General features: G+C 36.7%; 2 protein-coding genes across 2 annotated transcripts in view; both read left to right on the top strand.

The window, feature by feature from the left end:
• The window catches only part of LOC129411247 (collagen alpha-1(I) chain-like), a 48,067-nt gene extending 37,976 nt beyond the window's left edge, over positions 1-10,091 (top strand). Inside the window, exons 20-54 of the mRNA XM_055161488.1 lie at positions 76-183; positions 722-775; positions 992-1,045; positions 1,123-1,167; positions 1,254-1,307; positions 1,398-1,442; positions 1,593-1,646; positions 2,089-2,142; positions 2,249-2,302; positions 2,520-2,573; positions 2,719-2,772; positions 2,838-2,882; positions 2,959-3,003; positions 3,542-3,649; positions 3,761-3,814; positions 4,178-4,231; positions 4,304-4,357; positions 5,075-5,182; positions 5,269-5,322; positions 5,752-5,859; positions 5,936-5,989; positions 6,065-6,118; positions 6,251-6,304; positions 6,739-6,792; positions 6,904-7,011; positions 7,669-7,722; positions 8,262-8,315; positions 8,658-8,711; positions 8,812-8,865; positions 9,300-9,353; positions 9,429-9,482; positions 9,602-9,655; positions 9,743-9,796; positions 9,881-9,934; positions 10,035-10,091. Of these exons, the coding sequence (XP_055017463.1) occupies positions 76-183; positions 722-775; positions 992-1,045; positions 1,123-1,167; positions 1,254-1,307; positions 1,398-1,442; positions 1,593-1,646; positions 2,089-2,142; positions 2,249-2,302; positions 2,520-2,573; positions 2,719-2,772; positions 2,838-2,882; positions 2,959-3,003; positions 3,542-3,649; positions 3,761-3,814; positions 4,178-4,231; positions 4,304-4,357; positions 5,075-5,182; positions 5,269-5,322; positions 5,752-5,859; positions 5,936-5,989; positions 6,065-6,118; positions 6,251-6,304; positions 6,739-6,792; positions 6,904-7,011; positions 7,669-7,722; positions 8,262-8,315; positions 8,658-8,711; positions 8,812-8,865; positions 9,300-9,353; positions 9,429-9,482; positions 9,602-9,655; positions 9,743-9,796; positions 9,881-9,934; positions 10,035-10,091 (2,127 nt within the window). The remainder of the gene's footprint in view (positions 1-75; positions 184-721; positions 776-991; positions 1,046-1,122; positions 1,168-1,253; positions 1,308-1,397; positions 1,443-1,592; positions 1,647-2,088; positions 2,143-2,248; positions 2,303-2,519; positions 2,574-2,718; positions 2,773-2,837; positions 2,883-2,958; positions 3,004-3,541; positions 3,650-3,760; positions 3,815-4,177; positions 4,232-4,303; positions 4,358-5,074; positions 5,183-5,268; positions 5,323-5,751; positions 5,860-5,935; positions 5,990-6,064; positions 6,119-6,250; positions 6,305-6,738; positions 6,793-6,903; positions 7,012-7,668; positions 7,723-8,261; positions 8,316-8,657; positions 8,712-8,811; positions 8,866-9,299; positions 9,354-9,428; positions 9,483-9,601; positions 9,656-9,742; positions 9,797-9,880; positions 9,935-10,034) is intronic.
• A 2,141-nt stretch (positions 10,092-12,232) lies between these two features.
• LOC110154647 (collagen alpha-1(III) chain-like) lies at positions 12,233-15,031 on the top strand. Its single transcript, XM_055161487.1, has 5 exons — positions 12,233-12,386; positions 12,482-12,588; positions 13,151-13,231; positions 13,318-13,500; positions 14,876-15,031. Exons 1-5 carry the CDS (start codon positions 12,233-12,235, stop codon positions 15,029-15,031), a joined length of 681 nt encoding a protein of 226 aa, XP_055017462.1.
• Positions 15,032-16,832: the final 1,801 nt, after the last annotated feature.

Raw genomic sequence — 16,832 nt, 5'->3', positions numbered from 1 at the left:
ACTATTGTGTTTTGTTTCAACTAATGAAGATTTAAGTTAATTTAAGATGCAATTTATGGTGTCTTGTGTCCCCAGGGTTCACCAGGTGGTAGAGGGATCCCGGGTCATCAGGGGGAGAGGGGAGAGCGAGGGCCAGCAGGTCTCGAAGGGGACAGGGGTCAAACCGGGCCACAGGGGAAACAGGTACACAGGCTCACAACATGTTCACTCAATGTTCACTACACTCACATCGCTGAAGAGCACATTCTTTCAATGCAGTTTGCAGATAACGGTCACCATATTGTCAAAAATAATGCAATTGAGGTTATCCTTTTTACAATTAATAATATATTTAAAGGGGCAATAATATTTGTATTTAAATGTAAACATGACCTCTCTGTGTCACAGATATGAGGTAGTCCTGTTCAAATTACACTCACTCTCATTTGGGTTGCCAGTTTCAATGCTGAAATCTAGTTATTTTGAACCCAAAATGCCTTTCTCTGATCTGAATGGTCACTACCCAAACACCAGCGCCTGCAGCCAGTCATGAATCAGTGCTAGTGCAGCCTCTGCAGCTCAGGGAATTCTGGAGGTTTTGATCTTTGACATGAGACCTGTCTATAAACTTAACTTACATACATACATACATACTTACATACATACATACATACATACATACATACATACATACATACACAATAATGCATTTCTCACTAGCTTTGCTGCCTTGTCTTGTCAGGGTGAAGATGGTGAAGTGGGCCTTCAGGGCTCACTGGGGAGACAGGGGCTGAAGGTGAGTGCCTTTTATGGGCCACTAAACCATCATTACTACTCGTATCATCACCTTGTTTTCCACTGGGAGACTTTAAGATCAGGTTCTGGCTTCAAACAAACTCAAAACTTTTTTGTTTCTTCTTTTTTTGTTTTTGTTTTACAATCTATGCTAATATAACCAAAAAAATAATAAATAAAATAATATCACAAAAATGCATTTTTCTCTGTATTTTAGGGTAACAGAGGTGTGCAAGGACAGAAGGGCATGATAGGACCTAAAGGACAGAGAGTAAGACGAGACCAGTGACCTATTTAAAATAAGAGTGTACATATAACTCATTGTTTTCATGATTTGATTTGTCACAGGGTCGTACTGGAGTCCCTGGTCTGTTCGGACTGCCTGGTGTAGCGGTAAGAAAAGATAATAACAAGAATGCAACATACAAATCTGACTCACGAATGACTAATTATAATAAAAATATTTCTTTTGGTTTCAGGGTTTCAGAGGCCAAGTCGGGATAGAGGGACCAGAAGGAAAGCCTGGTATACAGGTTCCCATTCTATACCTCTTCAGATGATTCATTAGTTTAGCTTTATATTGTTAAATGACTGGAATAACACAAACATATACATAATTGCAGGGTGCTCCAGGTGTGATTGGCGTCATTGGTCCTAAAGGAGACAGAGTAAGTAAACATGAATGAAGGGATGAATTAAATGATTTCATTTGGTAATTATAACCATGTGTAATACTTTTCAGTTGCACAAAGCAGGCAATGTTACACAAATAAAGCTACATAAAACTTGCCTTGTGTTTTGTGTGTGCTGTGTGTTAGGGTTTTCCAGGTGCATCTGGTGAAATAGGGCGGACCGGTCCAAAGGGGGCAGTGGTGAGTACCCAACGAAATGTTTTTTTTTTGTTTTTTTACTAATATCTATGTTATTTAAAGATAGAAAGATTGTCTAACTTTTCTGATGGAGGGTCCGTCACCTGCTTGTTTCTGTGGGGATGCCATTATTCCACCTGGAGTGTTCCACAATATGACATTAAACAGCTGTACCTTACATGTATTCAGTTATAGGTCTTTTTATAGCTCAAAAATACCTAGAAAAACAGACTTTCTGACTGTGAGCGGGGTTGCCTCTCCACAGATATGACCTGTAACTTGGTCTGTTTTAGTCTCCATGAAAATGAAAAGGTTTAATACCATACTGTGAAACATTCCAGACAAAGTAATAACATCTCCATGGAGAAAAGAATTTGAGAGACCCTCCACCAGAAAAGTTACATAATGCACCTTTAATGCTTAGTAAAACCTTTTATTTTTATAGGGCCAACCTGGAAGCCCAGGTTCAAATGGGGCACCTGGACGCACAGGGGAGAGGGTAAGACTCAAATGTAGGCTAGTAATAAAAGATGATCAAATAAAATGTACATTGTTATATACAATAGTTATGTTTTGTTTCTCTCTATGTTTACGTATGTCTTTAGGGCTTCACTGGGAAACCTGGGTTAACTGGCCCTCAGGGACCAGTGGGCATGTATGTAAGTGACTTCTATAAATAGATAGATAAATAGTCTGTTCTCATAATGTGAAGTATTGATGTAAATATGTTTATTATTTCATTAATCATATCCTACATCTATATATGATTTTAAGTTGAAGACTAACCAAACTGATTAAGAAGACCCTGACATGTAATAACTGTAAATGAAAATACTTTCTGAATCCTTTGACCCTTTCCACCTGCTTTGTCTCCAGGGTTACCCAGGAGCAGTGGGCCCAGTCGGAACACCAGGACACATGGGGCAGAGGGTAAGACTTCTCCAATGATAATGCTTCATCTCCCTAATAAATATTGACCCTAAAATGTAAACAGGGGAAGCCATTTTAAACCATATACACTTTTGTCCTTTGTCTCAGCAACAAGTGATTTTTGTTTGGTTGTTTTCTCTTGCAGGGAGACGCAGGGGTAAGAGGGCCCCCAGGAAGTCGAGGAAAACCTGGACCTCAAGTGAGTTTATTTTGAATTAAATTAAGTAAATGAATAATTCCATATTATAAACATGTACTTTACAGGGTCTGCGTGGCCCTATTGGTGAGAGAGGACCCCCGGGACTGCAGGTAGAAGCTCATTTGTCATTAATTTTCAGATAATAATTTTAAAGAAACAATCTGTTTAATTCTGTTTGTTAATCAGGGTCTCCAAGGAGCAGTGGGGCCAAAAGGGCTTCGGGGACAACCAGTAAGTGTCAACATGTAATTGTAATGTTTTTATTAAGATATTACATGAATGTTTTGTAACAATTATTTTAAGAGTCTTAGGAAGATAGTCAGGATAAAGGCAAACTAGACCTAAACTTAGACAAACTTTATTGATCCAAAGGGAAATTATTTGGACATAGTAGCTCACACATCACAATATAATATAATAACAAAGTAAAGAATAAAGTAAAAAATATAAATTATAATAATAAATTCTAAATAAGTAGCAAAATTAGCAAAACACTGGTCTCAAATAAGGCTTAATTATATAAATGTATATGTACAAGTAACTTATATCACTGTTATATACAAGAGGTTGTAAGGAAAAAAAACAAAGATGATATATGATCTGTTACATAAAGGTGAGTCGTTGTGCATTTGTAGGGAGTATTATCTCTTACATAAGGGTGAGTTGTTGAACAGTTTTATGGAGTATGATATGGATGCAGTTCTGTTCTCTCACTGTTTGAGTGGAGCTGTTTGAGATGCAGTAGGTGAGCATGTTTTCTTTCATTTAGGGCCCTCCAGGACGTCCCGGTGCTCAGGGGGCTGTGGGGGCTGCGGGGCCCATTGGGAGTCAGGGGCCCCCAGGGTCACAGGGGCCCCCGGGAGCCAGAGGGTTTCCAGTGAGTGGGTACCTGTTACCTTCCTCCTTCATGTACATTATACCAGCATAGTACTACAAACAGCTTGATTTATTTGATTTATTGAGACATTATTGTGTTATTTCTTATCAGGGACCAGCAGGGATTGGTGGAGTGATGGGTGCAACTGGAGACAAAGGAGAGAGGGTAATCTTTCTATCTTTTTTGTTATAAAAATGAAACAAATTGCTCTTATAGAAGCTCAAAATACCCAGAAAAACAGGCATTCTGACTGAGTGGGGTTGACTCTCCACAGATCTGACCTTTAACTTGGTCTGGTTTGATCTCCATGAAGGTAGAAAGATTTAAAAACATACTGTGAAACATTCCAGATAAAGCAATAACATCTGACAGACCCTCCACTTGAAAAGTTACACAATGCACTTTTAAATGCCAGATCAAAAACTCTATTGACCTACATTAATATTATGAAGAAACCAAAAATTGCTAAGAATTCAGAAATTCTCTGAAAATACCACTTGCACAATGCAGAGTTGTGTTTTGTTTTAGGGCGTTGTGGGTCCTGCTGGAGATATTGGCCCACCCGGTTTAGACGGCTTGCAGGTCAGTGGACACAATAATAAACATAAACACAACAACAAGTTCAGAATGACATTATTCATGGGTTTGTGACAGGGTTTACCAGGTCCATCTGGAGAAGAGGGAAAACCTGGAAGAAAGGGAGACCAGGTATGTCCTCCTCCTGTGTGGTCAATGGCAGTGGTGGATGAAGTACTCAATTTTGTTACTTACGTAAAAATACAGATACAGGGGCAAGAATTACTCAAGTAAAAGTAAAAGTATCACATGAAAAACTTAAGTAAAGCTATTGAAGTACCTTTAAGAGTAAAAAGTAAAGGTATTTTGCAGATGTTTTAGAAAATTAAAGCATTACATGTAGTGATTTTGATAAAGAATTTAGCTGATTTTAAGTGATTAAATTGATTTGTTCATTTTTGTAGCTATTTTATGTATTTCTGTATTTGGTTTGCTCAAAGTTTGGACATAAAATGTAAATTAAATGTACTAAAATAACTCTAAGCCATTTTAGCAGGTCTCAAACCATAAAGAAAAGCACTTTTCTTTTCAGTCCATATCTAAAATGTAGTGGAGTTGTAAGTACAGATCCATGCTCTCAAATGTAGTGAAGTAAAAGTAAAAAGTATCCACTGTAAAATGTATAAGTGAAGTACAGATACCTAAAAATTGTACTTAAGTATTGTACTTTTACTTTTGTACGTTATTACATTCCACCACTGGTCAATGGTAAATCTGATCAAGCCAGTTGTCCTCATAGAAAATTACTGTTCTAATTTACAGTTTTTCCTTCCTCCAGTGATTCCTTTCCAATATTTTATAGAAAGATCTGCAAAGATGTAGTTGTTAATATGACATTACATGTTACAGGGATCTCCTGGAGCCAAAGGACCACAGGGGGTCAAAGGACTTAAAGGAGAGCCAGGTCCTCAGGGCTCACAGGGGCTGACAGGCAAACCTGGGCCCATGGGCAAAGAGGTCAGGTGAACTGCTTCATGTGAGCCATTATGTGAACAAGAATGTGTTTGGGGTATTCATTTCACTGACCTCTATTTTAATCCTAGGGAGGAGTTGGGATTCCTGGAAAGCGTGGAAATGCCGGGCCTTATGGAGCAAAGGTATGTTCATAGCAAAAAAGAAAAAAAATCAATTTGATTTTGAATTTTTGTCTTTCTCTCCAGTAACAATATTCTGCAAACTACAGAAAATTGTAAAAACTGAAGACTGTATTCAGCGATCATATTTAACCCATTGGTTAAATAATTAGTCAAACTATTTCATTAAACAAAACCTCAATACTGTTGTCACTGGTTTGTAACAGCCGGAGAACACCAAGATGGATTCTGAATTCACAAGTATCATGAGAATCTATCTTGGTGTGCATGGTTAGCACTGAAGGCTTGAGTGCTCTGTTTCTATTATTAAGCCATTTTAAAACAATATTGTGATTCACATTGAACAAAATATAAAATAAAGATCTTCAGATGTTATCTTTTAAGACACTATATGTAAATCAATTATTTATCAGCTATGTTGTTTTTTTACAGGGGAATATGGGGGCTCGTGGTTTGACAGGATCAGATGGCCCCCTAGGGTTACCAGGAAAACAGGGTGCAAGAGGGGCTACAGGGGACAAAGGATATCCGGGTGTGATGGTAAATATAACAGATTTCATTTATTTATTGGATTTTGTAAGAACTGCATTAATCCACATGTTGATAATCTGGCCAGGGAGCTGCTGGTCTGAGGGGAAAGACTGGACCAATGGGATTAAGAGGACAACTGGTGAGACACAACCGACATGAACTAGGAAGATCCAATGGCAAATGAACAAATAATAACTTAGTTTATTTTTTACAGGGTTTTCCAGGACTTTCAGGGCGTCCAGGTCGTGATGGGAAATCAGGACAAAAGGTTGGCCTTATCTATGAACTTCCCACGCTTGTTGCCAATTTCTTTCTCATTTCTAGACTTGTCAACATGATTTTGTAGACTCTGTTGCCTTTAACATTACCCTTTTATGGCTAAACTGGACTTTTATTGCAGGGAGAAAGGGGTCCAAATGGTTTAACAGGAGAAATTGGAAAACCTGGCCCAAAGGTATGTATCTTAAAGGTGCATTAGGTAACTTTTCTGGTAGAGGGTCTGTCAAATGCTTTTCTTGCTTTTATTGTTTTGTCTGGAATGTTTCACGGTATGGCATTACACCTTTCTGTCTTCATGGAGACTAAACCAGACCAAATCACAGGTCACATCTGTGAAGAGGCAGCCCCACTCACAGTCAGAATGCCTGTTTTTCTAGGTATTTTTGAGCTATAAAACCACTTAAATTTTAATAAATGTAAGATAGAGCTGTTTAATGTTTTACTGTGATACATTCCAGACAGAGCAATAACATCTCCATAGAAAACAACCAACCAAAAAGTTACATAATGCACCTTTTAAATTTTATATTAGATATCTTATTATTCATATACAACATGATATTGTAAATAATAAATCTGCAAATAATATCGTTTGTACTTCTAATACAGGGAGTGCCAGGACGCAGAGGGCTTAAAGGAGAAAGAGGGCAGCTTGGACGTAAAGTGAGACAATAACATTATAGCATCATTTCATTTTATCATTTCTTGTTTTGCATGTGCACTTTTGCTCTTAGTTATCAGTTTATCAATGTCAACACTTGTTCATTTGTTCAGGGGTCCACTGGTGTCAGAGGAAGACCAGGGGATGTTGGTCCAAAAGGGTTTTCTGGAGCTCAGGGACCGAGTGGAGAACCTGGAAAAAAGGGAGAGCAAGGAGACGCGGTGAGGATCCAGTGGAGTACTATAATACTTGTTGTTCTGTTTTCAACAATATCCAATCCCAATCCATTTTATTTATATAGTACATTTTATTAACAATTTTTCCAAAGTTCTGCACAGAAAAAAAGAACAAAAAACATTTAAAACAAACAAATTAGGCCTGGGGGATATGCGGAAAAAAATAATCTTCTTGCGATCTTCTTCCATCTTTTTAAAAACATAAACAACATGTGGACTTCAGGTATAAAGAACCATCAGGATCACATTTCATGTTGATAGGACCAATATTTCCATGAAAATCCACATTTAATATTTGAAAACACATTTAAAATTTGGAAACACGTGCGATGTCTGTGCGCTACATGAGGTCTTACATTTCAATGTAATGCTCATACATCATGTTAGAGGAGCATTTTTAGAAAGCAATGGAAACAACATAAACATTATATTTTGCCTTAATTTTCATGCAGTCAACACCAGTGCATCTTAAATGAATAAATGTGGATATCTTCTGTAATAATTGCCCACAAGGTTTAGCAGGGGCTTCTCCACAAAATTGCAACACACTCAGTATTGGGATTAGAGTGACCTGTTAATACTGCAGTGTTAATGTTGGAAATTGACAGTGTTTAGTTTAATTATGTTTGTAACTGTATTTAGGGCTCTGATGGACCTCAGGGACAGAAAGGACAAAAGGGATCACCTGGACCAAAGGTAAGTCCAAGGCTGGCTATATTATATTTATTTGTTAAAGGTGGACTATGTAACTTTTGGTTCAGGTTCCGTCACCTGCTTGTTTCTACAGAGATGTCATTGCTCTGCCTCGAATGTTCCACAGTATGACATTAAACAGCTCTGCCTTACATTTATTCATTTACATGTGCTTTTATTGCTCAAAAATACATAGAAAAACAAGCATTCTGACTGTGAGTGGGTTTGCCTCTCCACAGATCTGACCTGTAACTCATGAAGACAGAAAGGTTTAATGCCATATTGTGACACATTCCAGACAAAGCATTAACACCTCCATAAGCATTTGATGGACCCTCCACCAAAAAAGTTACACAATGCACCTTTGAGTTGTCACTTGAATCCCTTGTTTAATTCACATATAAACATACAATTCCTTTCTATTTATAACATAGAGCTTTTATATTCAGGTCAGCTCTTGTCTGCCCCTTTAATCTTCTTACTGAGTGATCCAAGGACAGCAGATAAACATGATAATGAAAATATTAAATGTCTATTTTCAGGGTGAAGAAGGTGACCTGGGTCCTGATGGCCCAGTTGGTCCACGTGGTCCACAGGTGGGTGTCATAAATGTACAGTGTAAATCCAGTACAACCACACACATTAGGTTTATAATGCAAAGGCTTGTAGCTGTTGTTATTTGTTTAATCTTGTTCTGTATATTTAGTTCCACAACCTTTTGCCCCACTGCCAGCAAGTTTTAATGCATGAAATATTTATAATGTTTCTTTAAAGGTGTATTAAGTAACTTCTCTGGTCTCCATAAAGGTGTTATTGCTTTGCCAGAAATATGCTTATTGTGTCTGTCCAACTTCAACTAATGAACTAATGCCTAATGAGTTATTTTGCAGACACGTACATTACTGGAATATTGCATAATTTTGGTTTCACTCTTTTAGGGACCTAAGGGTCTCCTCGGTATGGAAGGAAAAAATGGTATAAAAGGCCAAAAGGTCAGTTTTTATACACTTAGAAATGATTTTTCATATCTAGATGTGGACATTAATTTAAAATGGGTTTTGTTTTGTTTTTTTGGTGATGCGTGAACTTTAGGGCAATCAAGGCAAGAGTGGACACCCTGGAAAGAATGGACCCAAAGGGAGGAAGGTATGATGGATGAGTTTCTTCATATTGATCGATCTTGATTTGACAGGTGGACTTCAGACATAAAGAGCAGGGTGTTCAGAGCAGGATCTCTACACTGTTGATAGGACTGATAATTATGGAGAAATCCACATTTACAGCTTGTAATTCATTTGTTCAATATCCTATATACGACTGTTATCAACAGAGACACGTGCACGCATGTCTGTGTGCTAAATGGGGTTTTACGTTTCACTCATAAACAGTGAAAGTCATTTACTTTTCTGTAACTTGGATTATAATGATAAGAACCAGAGACAAACCAGTCGCAAAGAAATAAAACTAATGACTGAATGTTTTTATATTCTAAAAATAATTCTTAACATTCCTCTCAGACTTTATCTTGCAGCACAAGTTTAGATGTCAACTTTCACTTTATATCTGGATTCTGTTGACAGGGTAAAAAGGGGAAATCAGGGAGCAGAGGCCTCAGAGGAAAGAGTGGTGAAAAGGTTGGTGTCTGTACATTTTAATTACCTTTTCTTACTTCGTTTGAACCAACATTATCATTTTGTTTGCCTTTACAGGGAAAACCTGGCACCCCTGGACCACTTGGTCCACCGGGCAGACGAGGCCCATATGTACGTTTTTCAATAAGTTATTACAACTTCTGCACATGCTATACTTTTTGATTGTATTAATTATAATAATCTTATAATTAATTATAATAATCTAAGAGTAATCTTAACATTGTTTAAAGGGAAAACATGGGGCACGTGGTCAAAAAGGTGTTAAGGGACGAGCAGGCATGAAGGTATAAATAAAGCAGAACATGCAGTAGTAATCTACCTGTGTTTATTTAACAAGAAAATAAAAATGTTTCATGTCCTATACCACACAGGGTGAGCCAGGAGCAATGGGACCCCCTGGACCTTTTGGTGGAGATGGTGTTAAGGTGATATTTTCGTCTGTCTATAATGATATATTTAGTGTTCGAAACATTAAAAGTTAAAAAGTAGTCTATTCATTAACTTTACAGGGAGCTAGAGGCCTGATTGGAGTTCGAGGTAAAACTGGCCAGAAAGGAGAACAGGTGATTATACACTTCTGTTTCTGCTCAGTAATACATATCCTGGAAATGCAAGTCTGAAATAAGTAGTTTTGGGAGTATTAAGTGCATTGTTTTTTTCCAGGGAGATATTGGCCCCCTGGTCCTCGTGGGGCACCTGGACTACCTGGGTTACCTGTAAGCATGAGTAAATTATTTAAAGATGCATTATGTAACTTTTCTGGTGGAGGTTCCGTCTTATTGCATTGTCTGGGATGTCTCACAGTATGGAATTAAAGCTTTCTATCTTCATGGAGATCAACCCGACCAAGTTACAGGTCAGATGTGTGGAGAGACAACCCCGCTCTCTGTCAGAATGTCTGTTTTTCTGGGTATTTCTGAGCAATAAAACCATCTGTACTTGAATAAATGCAATGTAGCACTGTTTAATGTCATACTGTGAACATTCCAGGCAGAGCAGTGACATATCCAAAACCAAGTCATTGACCTCCAGTGAAAAAGTTTCATAGTGCACCTTTAATTTATCAATGTACTCGGGTTATTTATTGATGTATTTTATTTAATTTTTTTTATTGGACAGGGATTGTTTGGACAAAAGGTTAGTACAAAGCTTAATTCAACATTCCTTGTCAAAAGATTACATTTTCATTCATGTATGTTTTTTTCACAAGGGGCTTAAAGGATTTTCAGGCACTCGGGGTCGTAAAGGACAAAAAGGAAAACCAGTACGTTGTATCTTATATTGTGATAAAGGGTTAAGTAATTTTTATTAGATGTCCACAGCTGTAATGAGTCAGGTGGGTGGGTTGGGAAATAATATTACTGTTGGTTTTGCCAGGGTCCTCCAGGTCGACCTGGACCGCCAGGGCCTTCTCTGAACCGCACTCTCAATCAGATGAAGGTAAGTGCCTGTGCTGTAAGTGCTTTTTCTTCTGTCTATATCACATCACGCTCCTTTACAAACAGCATTCTCACAGCTGGGGAGGAGAAGTACCAGTATGTGATTTCATTTCTATTATGATGGATTGTGTAATGGATGGACCTGGGGTGGGAAGTTGCTGGGCTGCAGATGACATCATTCTATAGGACAATAATATTTAATACGGATGGGGCAGCTAAAATTATTATTAAAAATTTTTTTTGTTGTAATACAGTGAGTTTTGGGGTCTAGGCTCTAATAGAAATGATCAGGTTCAACATTTGTGATTTTACTTTTATATATTTGTCATGAAAGTATACTGTAATCTATAGGGAAAAAACGGCTCTTGCCCCCATCTGCGAGAATGACAACAGACATTACATTATGGAATCTGAAAACCACCAATATGACAAAAATGAATTACTTTCGATTCTTTCCATATTTTTAAATAAACGTGAAAACTTTTGAAACAACAAATTCTTCCACTCCATTGCAGTTTATCACACAGTGAATCTCAAATAGTTTCTCAAAATTTGGAGCTCCAAAAACATGCTTTTAATGCCACAGGATTATCTGTTGACATTTAAAAGGCCAATCTTTTCCATCTGTGACTGATTGGATCCTGAATCAACTACAATTCGATTACACAGCTATAGTTGAGGAACTAAATCAATAAACAACAATGACTCTGCTGCAGCTATTAAAGCAAATGAGGAATTCAAGAGCAAAAACAAATATCTCCATTTTGAAAAACTGCCATAAAGTTTTTCTTTTTTTACCATCTTCTACAAGTATTATCAATGATGGTAAAGTATGTAGTGGATTTTATCAAGAAGGGATGGAATAATAAGTAGCAGCAGTAAAATAGATTTAGCTTTTGAAATTATTACTATGCTAAGACTAAAGTACAAGCCTACAATGACTTTTTCTTCAAATGACTTCTATAGCCATCTCTGTTTGAAATATATTAGACTTTGACAGACATTATTGATCCATAACAGAAATGACTTGGACACAGTAGCTCACAATAAGAACGAGTAAAAAAATATATATAAATGGTAATAATAAATTCTAAATAAGTAGCAAAAAATAGCAAGAGACAGGTGACAAATAACACATAATTATATAAATCTACAGTATATGTACAAGTAAAAATAAAATAGAAAATAAGTAATAAAAAAATATACGTCGTAAGGAAAACAGTTCAAAAATAACATGATGATTGACAGGACATAGGGTTATCTGTTACATAAGGGCGAGTTGTTGTACAGTTGTAGGGAGTATTATAGTATGAATGTAGTCCAGTATCTCTCACTGTTTGAGCGGAGCTGTAGGAGCCTGTTGGAGACTTCTATGTACATGAAGACATAGATTTGTTTGAACCATTTTTGCAGGATATCTACATGTCAGACACACCTAACTACCAGTTGGTTCAGACTCTGCTGGAGTCCCTGCAGACAGAGCTGCGCTGGTTCATCTGTCCTCCAGAGGGCACCAGAGAACACCCAGCCACCACCTGCATGGAGCTGTGGCTGGCTCAACCCAATGTCACAAACGGTGAGATGAACTGAGTAGGATTAGGGGTATTAAAAGTGTAAGGAAAAGTAAACTTGTTCTATGTAAATTAACATCCAGTCCAATTCTCCTTTCAGGGATTTATTTCATTGATCCAAACCATGGGAGCCCGGCTGATGCTTTCCAGGTGTACTGTGACTTCACAGCTGAGCCAAAGACCTGCCTGTCCCCTCTCCAGTCTCAGGTGTGTTTTAAAGTTAAGACCAGTATTAGTAAGTTAAACACTTCCCCAACTGCATCATGGTAAATCGTTTAGTTATTATAGTTTGTAATAGAATTATCCATGTATTTTTCCATCACTTTTGTCTTTGTTTTCTTTTCTTTTCTATCACTTAGAAAATATAATAACTTAAAGGTGCATTGAGTAACTTTTCTAGTGGAGGGTCCCTCAAAAGCTTTTCTCCATGGAGATGTTATTACTTTCTCTGGAATGTTTCACAATATGGTATTAAATCTTTCTATCTTCATGGAGACCAAACTAAACCAAATTACAGGTCAGACCCCACTCACAGTCAGAATACTTGTTTTTCTTGTTATTTCTGAACTATAAAACCACCTGTAATTGACTAAATGTAAGCAAGAGCTGTTTAATGTCATACTATGAAATATTCCAGGCAGAGCAATGACATATCCATAGAAACAAGCAGGTGACGGACCCCCAACCAAAGTTACATAGCGCACCTTTAAAAAAAAAAAAAGATATCCGTAAAGTAACTTGTAATCTAGTCTCTAATCTAAATCTACAGGTTCCAGTCAAACCCTGGCTAAAAGAATCCGGCGCTGGCTTGGCGTTTAGTTGGCTGAGCAAATTTAAAGATGGCTTTGAGGTGAGTGAATGACACTTTTACTTTAACTGTCTTTACCTTCTCTCACTTTTCATGTTTAGCTAAATCATCTTTACGTGTCCCTGTAGTTTGAATATCCCAGTGTGGACGTGGTTCAGATGAGGTTCCTGAGACTCCACAGCCGACTGTCCTCTCAGACGATACGATATCTGTGTGCTCCCGGGAGCAGGCAGAGCGGAAAAAAGAGAGAGATCAAGTTCTTATCTGATACAAGAAACCAGAGCTACCTATCCACACTACGGGACTGTGAGGTTTGTGACTAATTCTATGGAAAAGTAATGGAAAAGTTAAAAAAATACTAGTCAGACAACAATAATTTTCAGTTGTTTTTTTTTATTTCCTAAGTGGAATAGAGATCGGAGATGTAAAGAAGTGATAATATTGCAATTGTTTTTTTTGTTTTGTTTTTTTGAATATTAAAGATGCACTAGGTAACTGTTTGGTTGGAGGTCTGTCACCTGATTGTTTCTATGGATACGCCATTGCTCTGCCTGGAATATCTAAAATCTTCCTTACATTTATTAAATTACAGATGGTTTTATAGCTTAAAAATACCAAGAAAAACAGGCATTCTGACTGTGAGCGAGGTTGCTTCTCCACAGATCTGACCTGTAATTTGGTTTGGTCTCCATGAAGATAGAAAGATTTAATACCATACTGTGAAACATTCCAGACAAAGCAATATCCACGGAGAAAACCATTTGATGGACCTTGCACCAGAAAAGTTAAACAATGCATCTTTAATTACACATTTTTATATGTTCTGTTCAACCTTAGACCCAGACATGCATGCTTAGGTATTGATTGTCATAATACTGTTTTAATATCAGAATAATTTCCCAAAATATTGATATTAATTAACATTGCCCAGCTCTATAGTGAAGGACATGTAACTTCTGCATTATACATTAGTCTTGATTCGTAATTGATCAGAATTCAGATACAATGTAAAGGGCCCATATTACATTACTTTCTGATCTATGTTATAATGTTGCTTCCTCATCAAAAACACACCTGGAGTTGTGTTTTATTGTTTAACATGGAAACCCTGTATATTTAGGCTGGGTTTTTCTCTCAAAACACCCTGTTCTGCCTTATGATGTCATGGGGCAATACAGGAAATGCTCCACTATGTTTTAAACTCCATACACCTTGACTAGAATCATTTGGATCATTTCATGTCTTGAATTACCAATTTCTACTAAACAAAAGGTAAACTTTAACTTGAAAACTACAGGACATCACAAGGTGGAACAGAGCATTTTGAGCTTTGGAGATGTAGACAGACTAATAATAAAGTTTGTAATAACGTCAAACATGCGTGAATGAAACAAAACACAACTCCAGGTATGTTTTTGATGAGGTAATAACATTCTAACACAACTTAAAGCTCATGAGAGTCATTTTTTGTATAATATAGGACCTTTTAACACTACTTTATAGCAGATGAATAAATAGCAGAAGCAAAGTAAATAATTGAACAAATTTGCCCAGAATTAACTAAATAATTACTGTCCACTCCACAAATTACACTAAGGATATGCTGCTTTTTGTTTAGTTTTTTCTGTGATTGGGACAAAATTGGTACACTATTTTGATCATTTATAATTTCGTATTGTTTTGCAGCCCTCGGGAGATTGGGGCTCAGGGTCGCAGGAGTCTGTTTTTGAGTTTGAGAGTGAAGACCTGGAGTTGCTTCCTCTCAGGGACATTGCTGTGTTTGGAAATCGTGACATAACACAGGACTTTGGCTTCACAGTGGGACCAGCGTGCTTCAGCTAGCATCTAATTATGGGCCCATTTTTCCCACACTTGGACTTTATGTGTCAGATTAAAGGTGCATTGTGTAACTTTTCTAGTGGAGGGTCTGTCATATGCTTGTCTCCATGGAGATTACTGTTTGCCTTGATTATTTCACAGTATGGAAATGAACTTGGTAATCACAATGGAGACAGGTTAATGGTCAGATCTATGGAGAAGCAAGCCTGCACATGGTAAGAATTCACATTTTTAAGGTATTTTTGAGCTATAAAACACCTGTGATTGAACAAACCCAAGGGAGATTGTTTAATGGCCTACTGTGGAACATTCTAGTCAAAGAAATAACATCTCCATGGAGACAAGGAAGTAGTGCACCTTTAAGGGTGTCCAAAATATTGTATGTGGACCAAAGACTTCACAGTTTCGTAAAAGGTATTGACTTGTACATTTTGAGTTTGTAAATGATGTGTATTTATGTTGCTGACTTTGACTTTCTTATTTTTACCAATAGTAGTTTGGAGAAAAGTTGTTTTGTGTACAATGTATTTACAAAATGTGCCTAATGCCTATTTATTATGAGATTTTAAAATGTTCTAAGATCTCTGGAAATTACAATAGAAATGTAAATAGTGTATTTTATGAGCTGGTGTACATTTTATTTCAGTTATATTATTGTCAGGAATACATTTAGCGACATAAATAGTGCGTCCTATTGTCACACTTAATCCAGGATTTAAAGAATTGGTGCTACGCAGAATCTTGTCTCTTTATATAGCTTCATTGGATTTGTGCAGCTTTACAAGGAAATTAAGGGATATCTGTTCTTTCTCAGGAGTAACACGTCAGGGTCAGAGATTTGTCTAATGAAATGTAAATAAACGTTTACTGTAATTTCCTCATTGTATTGTATTGTATTACTTTCAGATTTGTTTATGCTGCTTACAAGAGGTGGGGACTTGCAAGTCAGACTGACTATTTTTAGGACTTGAGACTTGATAAAATAGATTAACACTTGGGACTCGACTTCAGCTTGAAGCTCTGACTTGGGACTTGACTCGGACTTTAGGCCTGTGACTTGAGAAGACTTGAAAAAAAATATATATGCTTTTAGAAAAATACTTTCCTCTTTACAGTTGATACATGCGGTGCTCAATTTTTACAGGAACAAACTGGAACATGTCCCTCCCACTTCTGTTTGTTACTTTGCATGTAACCTAAATACTGTGATGTGGTATCCTCAAATGTACTACAGTAATATACAGTACAATACAGTAAAACAAAGGGAACTACATAGATCATACATGACATGACATGACATGACTACATGATCCTTCCAGTTTAGTGCAGACTACATGACAAAATAACAGCATTTTTAAATTTTAATTCTTTCTGTTCTGACCTTAATGATTCATACTAAGATCTTGTCAAGACATTTAAAAAGGAAAAAGTAGCATTTCTACAACTTATATAAATACTCATATATATATATATATATATATATATATATATATATATATATATATATATATATATATATGTGTGTGTGTGTGTGTGTATATGTATATATATATGTGTGTGTGTGTGTGTGTGTGTGTATATATATATATATATATATATATATATATATATATATATATATATATATAATAATCATGACTTTTAAGTAAAGTGTAGTTTAATATTCATATAAATTGCTAAAATCTATGCTATATTTGGTACTTTGGTTTAAAGACTTGAAATGACTTGAAGCTCAAACAATAACAACAAAAACGACTTAGTTCCGCCTCTGCTGCTTGCCTTTGTAGTGAACAAATGGCCCTTA

This window comes from Boleophthalmus pectinirostris, unplaced genomic scaffold, assembly GCF_026225935.1.
Source record: "Boleophthalmus pectinirostris isolate CB_2022bp ecotype Guang Dong unplaced genomic scaffold, ASM2622593v1 HiC_scaffold_4, whole genome shotgun sequence".
Classification (NCBI taxonomy): Eukaryota; Metazoa; Chordata; class Actinopteri; order Gobiiformes; family Gobiidae; genus Boleophthalmus; species Boleophthalmus pectinirostris.
Note: the sequence above shows the minus strand (reverse complement) of the source record. Positions and strands in the feature narration are given on the sequence as shown.

What these genes read in the sequence shown, in the direction of transcription:
- LOC110154647 (XM_055161487.1), top strand. Translation starts at nt 12,233, where the DNA reads ATGTCAGACACACCTAACTACCAGTTGGTTCAGACTCTGCTGGAGTCC. An exon ending in TGTCCCCTCTCCAGTCTCAG is followed by an intron (nt 12,589 to 13,150) that starts GTGTGTTTTAAA and finishes CTAAATCTACAG; the next exon opens with GTTCCAGTCAAACCCTGGCT. An exon ending in AATTTAAAGATGGCTTTGAG is followed by an intron (nt 13,232 to 13,317) that starts GTGAGTGAATGA and finishes GTGTCCCTGTAG; the next exon opens with TTTGAATATCCCAGTGTGGA.